At 30.4% G+C, this 10,087-nt stretch overlaps 1 protein-coding gene across 1 annotated transcript; it reads left to right on the forward strand.

Annotated features, from left to right (window-relative positions):
• Positions 1-8,733: 8,733 nt before the first annotated feature.
• Positions 8,734-9,789, forward strand: LOC108755174. Its single transcript, XM_018498027.1, has one exon. The coding sequence runs from the start codon at positions 8,734-8,736 to the stop codon at positions 9,787-9,789; it is 1,056 nt and encodes a 351-aa protein (XP_018353529.1).
• The last annotated feature ends 298 nt before the right edge of the window (positions 9,790-10,087 follow it).

Here is a 10,087-nt window from a genome sequence, read left to right on the forward strand (position 1 = left end):
TCACTTGCCCAAAATAAATTTGCAAAAATTGTCCACTATCTATTGTGAACATGGAAGTTTACGCTACAAAAATATTTTTTAAAAATGTTCCTACAATTTTTGTATTTTGAATTAAATAAAAAGAAGCAATCTGACTTTGATTGCTTATTACTCTGACAAAAAATATGGTATCACAATTAAAAAACTAGATCTAAAACTGAAATGTTGCTAATAAATGCTAATTTAAAAAAAATAGAATATATATGCATTTAAGCTAAAAATATAATATTACTTTTCTTCTATAACTATTGCGCAATGATTACAATGAAAATATAGTCATATTTTTAACTCAAATTTATATATATTCTATTTTTTTAATAAAATTGGCAATTATATCATTTGATAAAGGAAAGTTTTAACATTTAAAATCTGTATCTTTAATTGCGGTACGATGATTTGTAACGCAGTTATGAGTCGGAATGTTGCTTTTTACTTAACCCGCGAGTAATTCAGAACAAAAAACCGTAAAGACACTTTTTAAAAACACATTTTAAGGAAAACTTTGAGCTTTCACGATATATAGTCGAAAACTTCGCAATAAATATATTCTGTATATAATTTTGAGTTGACAAAATTTTAAATGACTTTCCTGAACATCTTAATATTATTTAACAAACAATTAATTGCAGAAGCATATTATTTAAGCATATTATTCCGTGCAACGGAAAAAAGAAAAAAATGTTATATAAGTTATATAGGTTAGAAATGCTTTAAAAGCAGGACTCGGTAAAATAACTGATACGACTTACTTAAAATGAAAAATATAAAATAAGTTCCAGAAACTTATTTAAAATATACAATCGTAGGAATCGGTAAAACCGCTGATACGACTTATTTAAAATAAAAAATATAAAATAGTTACAAAAATTTGTTTAAAATATTAAATAATAAATAGGTTACAAGAAATTATTTAAAATATAAAATAAGAAATACAATAGGATCCAAAAATGCATTTATTTATTTAAAATATAAAAATAACTTGTTTTTTATTTTAAATAAGTTTTCGAAGGCTATTTCCTTATTTAAAATAAAAAATAGATTTCGGAAACTTACTTATAATAAAGTAAGAAATATTATTTATTTGTATTTTAAATAAACGTTTCAAATAGTATTTAAATAAAAAATATTTTAATGATTTTGTTTATTAGAATATAACACAAATATACATGTCTAAATATAACGTTTCAGTTTTTTTTTTATAGCTACGACTTACAATTAATATTTAATAGTATTAACTCTTCGCGAATCAGGTGGAAAATTAGCATGAACTTATTTTAAATAATAAATACTAAATAACTGTTTAATTTTTTTTTATTTAAAATAAATGTATATTTTAAATAAATTTATTTGAAATAAGATTGACCCCTGTTTAAAACAGTTGTAATGAAACATGAAATAGAAAACAATAGATTTTACATTGTGCAAAATATGTACATTTACAAAACGTACATTTTATGTATGGAAAGTGTGATCGAATGTGTGTATCTCGTGTGAATATTAACATCTTACTATCTTTAAATGATTCAGTATCATTTCGATCTGTGTTTAAATACTCGTATTGTACAACTTTTTTCCCTTTTTTAGTCATTTCCTCCTTTTTCTCTTGTTTCCCTTTCCAAACTATTTCCAACCCCCCCACTTTTTCAACGATTCCTTTACTCTGTGTATCTTAGCCAGACAACAAAGACGTTTCTTCGCAATACTGCTTCCAAATTTTATATTCTTTTGCCAATGTTGAATTAAATATTCTTGGTACAAGAATTTTTGAATAATATCTGTATTAATACAGATATGGAAGTTTTTTTATCAGTGGACACTGTAACATTGTAATTCTAAGGTAAGGTTTTACTATAAGATCTAATTATATATATATTATCTATAGACGGACTTTCATTGCTTTATATTCAATATCGTTATACTTATTGCTCTGGCGTTTTCATTGCTTTAGATATTATGTTAATGTAATGTTCGTTTTCACTATTTTTATAGATTTTAACGTGAATTTTTGAATTTATAATGTTTGTGAATACTTTGCGCCCTTTGACACCAATAAGAACTTTTATTATTTTGGCATTTAACATATACGCTATATTGTTGCGGACGTAATATCAAATTCATGATGACAGGATGCGATTTTACAGATGGCTATTTGTTTTTTTGTAAATATTATTAATTGATCCGTTTAATTTAAGTATATCAATTTAGTTGATCTGTTCTATTTAATTATATTTATAACATTGAGAATGACCCGGTCGGGCTCGAAATGACGTTTGTTATTTGTTATTTGCTTTAGAACATGATAATTATATTTATTTTCTTTATTTACACATTTACATTCTTTTTTGATTCATAGCCTTTCTAAACACTTATTTTTAACTTCTAAAAAATATTTTAATTTGTATACAAAAATTACAAAATTTTCTAAAAATTTATAAAATTATTTAGAAATTCTGAAAAATTCTAAAAAGGTTTTTATGATTAGAACAATATTGTAATTGTCAAAATGAGATCGAAAAAAAATGTCGATTTGATCTTTGAACGAAAATATTCAAAATATAAGATTATGTATCACATATTTACACCAAAAATATTTAAAAATGTATTAAACTCTCATTGCACTTTCTACATACGTAATTTTTTTATTACTCGAAAATATTGAAATCTCGACACAAATTTCGAATCGATCACTTTTTCATCGTAACGACGTTTTATCGAGGAACTATGCCTTGAGGAACTATGTCTTGGGAAGTAGGCCTTGAGAAGTCCCTTCATATCCGTCTGCAGGTTGAATCCATGCGTCTATTTCCTGATGAATATCATCTCCGAAATCAATCTCTTCTTGTAGTGAGGCTCCTCGTCCAGTATCGGTATCAGAGCGCTGTTGCCCATATGAGAATCCGGGTTAAAACCTGTGCTAAAGAAGTCAGAAATCGTTCCGAGATTTCGAACAAAAAGAAAATTAACAAATTACAATTGCACAATTCGGTCAATTGATCAACTCAATTGATTTCTTCAGGTATTGTCACATATTGCCCATCACGTATTCTAACACTTTTTGCGCATGCGTTCATAAGAGAAAGCAATATCTGTTATCTCTTTCTATTCGAAATTTTTGGCCCACATTCGCTAAACTCTGATATAAGATCTCTATTAGATAAGTTGTGTGCGTTTGACTAGACAGAACGTTAATGTAAGAAATGAATATGCATTGTTATCGACTTTTTTTATTTGGAATTTAAAAAATTTGTACTATTGGCTGATACTATTTGTACGGTCGTCACTCCAGCATTCCCTTAATTAGAAAATAATAATGATCGTCAATATTATTTACTATTTACTAGATTTAATTCTTATGTTACTACTATTACAAGTATTAAATTTCAATTTTACTTTTAATATTATCTTCAGGTGGAACAATATAATATTTATTTACTATAATTTCACAATAAATTTACATAAAACAATTTACATAGAACTAAATTATAAAATGATTTTTGTTCTGCTTCCAAAGATAGCTATAGCTAAAGAATGAGTAAAAAAATTAGGATCATTATATATTTTGTTTACAACTTTGTCAATATTTTTTTTCCTCGATAGTATAACTTATAATTAGTCACCTGTAATAATCATTAAATATCAGTAAGCACATTTTATTTATAGCATTTTATTTATAACCAGCAATATAAGAATACATATATACACTGGACTGCGTTCAGGAATACGTCCAGATAACTTTAAGTTATAGGTTATGTATATTATAGCAAAAATGCACCCTAGAATTATCTAGGTGTAATTCTTGAATGCAGCCCTGCTCAAAAAAATTATGGCATAGACAAATTTTGGGTAAAAATTGGCGAACTTTGACTAACGATAACTTTGCGAAAAATTGTCATAGGAATTTTTTAAATTATCGGACGATTTTTTTTTAAATTAAAACTTGAAATCTCTACTTTAAGACGGTGTAGCCAGATTTTAAGTTTAATGCATCCCACTATCACTGTAACTCTTAAAATATGAGGGTATGTTTGTCATATTGAAAATTGAAAAGTTTGACGGAATACACGGACTTTGTAAAATTTTTTTGCGGAATGTCATTTGCATATATAAAGTTCGAACTTTCTCCTTTAATTAAAAAAAAAAACTAAGTTGCTGTGATTTTTTTCGACAAGTTACAGCAATTCAAAGCTATCCTTACATTTTTGACATACATTTATACTATCGACATTACCTGCATTATCGAATACGTATCACGAGCTTTCTCTCTGAATGGATTTTGCACATTGTGTTTCTGCGTGTGTGTAAATATCATGTTGCCTCCGCATTGTTCGATCATTGCTTGCAGTCGATTCCTCATATAATATTAATGCAGGTGGTAGGCCCTAATTTCTTTTTGCGGAATTAAAATTAAGAGATTTGGCAAGACAATCTGTGCCAACCTCAGAGACTTATCACAAGCTCTAATACAAATCTGGAATCACAGACAGATGCGTTCCGCATTTTCATAGGCCAAGTTTACATTGTGCACTTATAAATGTACCAGAGAGAAACCTGAGAGAGGACATGACGGTAACCGCTGGAAACGTGTTGACTCTTACTTTGCCCGTTACTTATTATCATTTGGTTTCTAAAGATTAGAAAAAGACAAAGAGTAAGTTGAACCGAAATTAAAGTTAATCTACGTTGGTGGAAATGGGCATAAAAGTTCCATCTGGCACCAATTTGTTAAGAAAGAATTGAATTTGCTGTTAAAAAAATCTCGAATTGTAACTATGAAATTTTTAGTTTAGAAAATTTATTCTTTCTTGAATTTTTATTTTTTCGGTTTATTACTAAAAAATCACGTCATATGGAATGCATGTCTGATTAATAAATTTAAGTTACGTTAACCATGTTTCTTTATTTAATATTCTGTAAAGTGTCCAATTGGACAATTAAATGTACAGAATTATCAGTACAAAATTATTTTTGTGAATTTAATTGCAGATGCAAATATGACATGTATAAACAAATAATTAATAAGTAATTTGCCAAATGTTAGCGTAACTGTTAATGATATAACACTAACTTTTGCAAATATAAAAATAAATTAGTGTTACATGAAAAATATATTTTGCAATTATATTCAACAGTTACACTAACATTTAATTGTCCAAGTGGACATTTTTTACAACATATCAAATAAAGAAACATAGTTTCTAATGTGACTTAAATTTGTTAATCAGACATGCACTCCAATAAAATTTCATGGTTACAATTAGTTTGTGAAACATTTAAGTTTCAGATATTTGTTTATATCTCATCGAGCTATCTCAGATTAAAGAAAAAATCATGTTTTTACGTCAATTTATTGCAGAGAAAATGTAAATTTAACAAGAATTTTAACGTAAGAAATTAGACGCGCGTTATGCGCGTTACGTGTTAATCGCCGAGCAGTTCAATCTTCCCCACTCGATTGTGCGCTGGCTTCTCTCACTCCGCCCAGCGCACTGCCTCGCTCGCGTTCTTCAACTTCCCAATGATTTTAAATAAACTTTTTCGGCAGCAAAAATTGGAGAATTTTTTAACAGCAAATTCAATTCTTCCTTAACAAATTGGTACCAGACGGAACTCTTAATCTTAAATTAGAGCCACAGTAATTTTTGAAAAAAAAAAAAAATGATTTAATGTCTCTTAATAATCGGAGGATAATCTTTTTTTTTAAATTTGTAAAAAAATGTCAGATGTCGAATGCTTCATACGGCTATTTGATATGATGCATATTAACGGAATTATACCATTTTTTTATACGGAAAAAAATACTCACTTTTTAAAGTCATTTTATAATAGTTTAACTGCAAAAAATCGTTTTATTATTAAGTGTACGTGATAATGCAATTTTTGAAGAAGAAAAATCATCCCTGTAAATTGCTGTGTGACTGCTCAAAGATGAAGAAATTCAGACTTCCACAGACAGGTTTTTAGTGAACAAATAGCTTTTTGCAAAAACTAATGAATATTTCGGATTTGTTCAGAGCTAGATTTGTTCGTCATTACGAGGGCTACATTTTACGAGAATTTCAAAGCTTTACATTTAAATCACAATGAACAGAGAGCGAATGAAAAAAAGGCCTTTTTCGGTGTTTTTTATTTTTTTTTCTACTGAACTAATAGGTCGATTTTAACGTTCCACGTCTCAATTTATAGTTATTTCGAATACCTACATTTTTTATATCAATTTTTTCTTATACAATAAAAATCTTTTGTTTTATAATCGAAAAATGTGCTTTTTGCAACTATTCGATTTTTTTTCGCATATTTTCTTCACAAGTCTCGAATCTCAAACATACGCATTTTTTTCTGATGGTCTTTCGAGACTTTCGTGAAAAGAAATACTGGTTTATAATTTTTTTTCGGCAAAATTCTACTTCTACTGAACTATTCTTACTATTCGATTTTATGAAGGAGGGGTATACTATACAGGGTGTCCCATTTTAAGTGTCCACCCTAAATATCTAAAAAATAACGCGTTGTAGAAAAAAATTTTAAAGATAAAAGTTTTGTGTTTTGTTCCGGGCTATTTAATGACGACCTTTATTCGACCTTAGCCACAACCTTGAAGGTCATATGAAGGTCAAATCTAATTTTTTTAAATGGGAACCCCCATTTTTTATTGCGAATTTGGAAAGAGCAGGAAATTTTACGTTCAAATATGACCTTGAACATGTACTGGACAACGACCTTCAAGGTCATTCCAAGGTCATATTTTTTTTTTACGAGAACCCGTTTCTTTCATTGTGGATTTGAAAAGAGTTAAATGTTCACGTTCAAGTATGAACTTGACTATGTCCTGATCTACGACCTTCAAGATGATCCAGGGTCAAAGCTGTTTTTTGAATGGAAACCCCTATTTTTTATTGTGGATTTGGAAAGAGCGGGATATTTTACGTCCGAAATGATAGTTTATAATACATATGCTTCAGTAACCTTCAGAAAGTGAAATGTTTAAAGTCGCTAAATGTTGTCAAATATGTATTGAATCGTACTGCAACTGTTTTCTTTGTTGCATGTACTCTGTTCGCATCAATATCGGTAACCATGTAAAAGAAGGATGAATCTAGGAATAAGCTTTAATTTTGTAAAAACTGCGAGAAAAACATGACTTTTATTAGATTCTTGCATTTATTTTGAAAACAGCAAATCTGATAAATAATATTCTAACAAAAAATGTAACATATGAATTTTTATACAAAAGTGTTTTAAGGAGAGTAAACTATCAAGCACATGTGCCGTCGGCATTATCCTTACCCGATGTGCACCACAGGGCGAAAGCACGGTCGGATTTTGCACATGATTTGGCCCTGAAAGGTACGATCGTGTACGCGCGCGTGTGTGTGTGTGTGTGTGCGTGTGTGTTTGTATGTTGGTGTAATTTGGTAGTTAGGAAATATCCGAGGAACCATGGCAATCAGGTTTAGGGATCTATTTAAAATGTTTAAATGCCTCTTCATTAACTTCGATGCATTTGTTAATCCTTCCTTGAAAGGAATTTCTCACGTCTTGAAGAAGACATCTTGCAATGCTCTTTGAATTCTCTCTTTCATTCATTCTTTGCAGCACTTTTATGTAGATACAATGTATTACAATATCGACGGTTCTTACGGAAACTATCAAAGTTCAGATTTCTTACGAAGACTATTAAAATTTAATATTTGCCGCGAAGACTATCAAAACTTAATATTTGCCGCGAAAACTATTAAGATTTAATTTATCATTCACTGCGATGACTAACAAATTTCAACTTTTGTGTATTAATTTAATGAAAAATATTACAATATTAAAAATGTGTATTTTTATCATCTTATTGTTTGTGTATTACATAAAAGATAAATAAATATTTAATTAAATTTTAAATATTTCATTTATCACGTGCGAAAGTGGAATTTTTATAACAATTCCATTCTTTGGATAATAACTTGAACAAAAAACATTTTCTTCTCAAAAAACGAAAACTTTTTTTTTTCAATTTTCTCGTAAAAGAATAGAATTTGACTGGAATTAATTTTTTTTTTATCATTGCCTTTGTACTAGCTTTCTTTTTGTCCCCAAGAAGCAATTTTACATTATTGTATGTGCCTCTTCAAGTTTGAAATTTTTAATACCTAATAAACTAATTTTCCTTCTTAACATGCGAATTTCATCATTTCTGAGTGATAATCGTAGTTGACAGATATTGTACCCATACCAGGATCAATTGATATTTCTTTAACTAGAGATATTTGCACTGGTGTCCATGTTCTGAAAATCATTAAATAGTGTTACAGCTTATAAAAATTAATTTATTATTGTGATGTACCGAAATTTGCAGGGAATACCAATTTTCGCATACACTAATATCTGAAATGTATTTTAATTATTTTGCTGCAAAACTTGAACTTGGCTACTTTTGTCGGAAAATTTGAATTTTGTCAGTTCTCTTCAGAAAATTTGAACTTTGTTGGTATCGTTTGTTCACTTGAATAACTGGAAGATTATTAATTTTCATGCGGAAGGTGGATTGCCATTTATTCTAATTGTACTCAATGTTTATTTCATAAAAACAAACTAACAAATTTTGCTATAGTCTTGAGCATTAACAAGATCTTTGGATTTCTGTTCTTTGAAGTAATTGAGCGGTTATTTTAAATTTTTCCTGTTTTTTTTTTGTAAACCATTATCATGGGTGATTATCCACCTAATGAAATTGTAGATATGATTCGTCAAGTTGGTCGAGCTGAGGATAATTATTTTCTAGCAGCGCGCTTTTATGCTGAAAAATATCCGAACAAGCGTCATCCTAATCGAAAGACTATAAAAAGACTTTGCACTAGAGCTGAGAGCGGAAGTTTAAAAAGAGAGCGACGCAAATCAGGTGCTGGTGAAGTAAAATCTACAGTTATTGTGGCAGCTGCTATTGTAGATCCTCATATCTCAACCAGAGAAATCGAAAAGCATCATGGTATCCCAAAATCGACGGCCAATCGAATTCTGCAGGCTCACAAATTCCACCCATATCACATTCACATGCTTCAAAAATTAGAAGAGACTGATTATCCTCGACGTTTAGCTTTCTGTAACTGGGTGCAAGGCCAGGTGGAAGCAGATCCAGCATTCGTTAAAATGGTACTGTTCAGCGATGAAGCTACCTTCACCAATAGAGGTGATGTTAATAGGCATAATATGCATTACTATGCAGTTTCTAATCCACACTGGAAAAGACATAAGGAGTTTCAGCGCCAATGGTCGCTTAACGTGTGGGTTGGCATTATTAATGATTACATTGTGGGACCCCATTTCTTTGAGGAACATTTAAATGGTAACAACTATTTAGATTTCCTTCAAACTGAGTTGCCAAATCTTTTAAGAAATGTACCTCTTAATATTCAGGAAATAATGTGGTTCCAGCAAGATGGGGCTCCGGCACATCGATCGCGACTAGTAAAAAATTACTTGAATGAGCAGTTCCCAAATAGATGGATTGGTCTGGGAAGTACTGCACAGGCTTGGCCACCACGATCACCAGACTTAACTCCTTTGGATTTCTTTCTCTGGGGTTATGTCAAAGAGAAAGTCTCTAAAACGGAACCCACAACAATGGAAGATATGAAAGAGAGAATTCGAAGAGCATGCCGAGATATAACTTCACGTTTTCTTCAAGATGTGAGAAATTCCTTTCAAGAAAGGATTAACAAATGCATCGAAGTTAATGGGGAGGCATTCGGACATTTCAAATAGATCCCTGAACCTGATTGCCAAGGTTGTCTGGGTATTTCCTTTGTATCAAATTGGACCAACACAAGTATACATACATACATACATACACACGCGCACGCACACACATGCACACACGCGCACACACACACACACACACACACACACACACACACACACACAATCGGCCCTTTTCAGGGCCAAATGATGTGCAAAATCCGACCGTGCTTCCTCCCCGTGGTGCACATCGGGTAATGCTAATGCCGGCGGTACACGTGCTTGATAGTTTACTCTTCTTAAAACATTTTCGTACAAAAATTCA

This window comes from Trachymyrmex septentrionalis, unplaced genomic scaffold (assembly GCF_001594115.1).
Source record: "Trachymyrmex septentrionalis isolate Tsep2-gDNA-1 unplaced genomic scaffold, Tsep1.0 scaffold86, whole genome shotgun sequence".
Lineage (NCBI taxonomy): Eukaryota > Metazoa > Arthropoda > Insecta > Hymenoptera > Formicidae > Trachymyrmex > Trachymyrmex septentrionalis.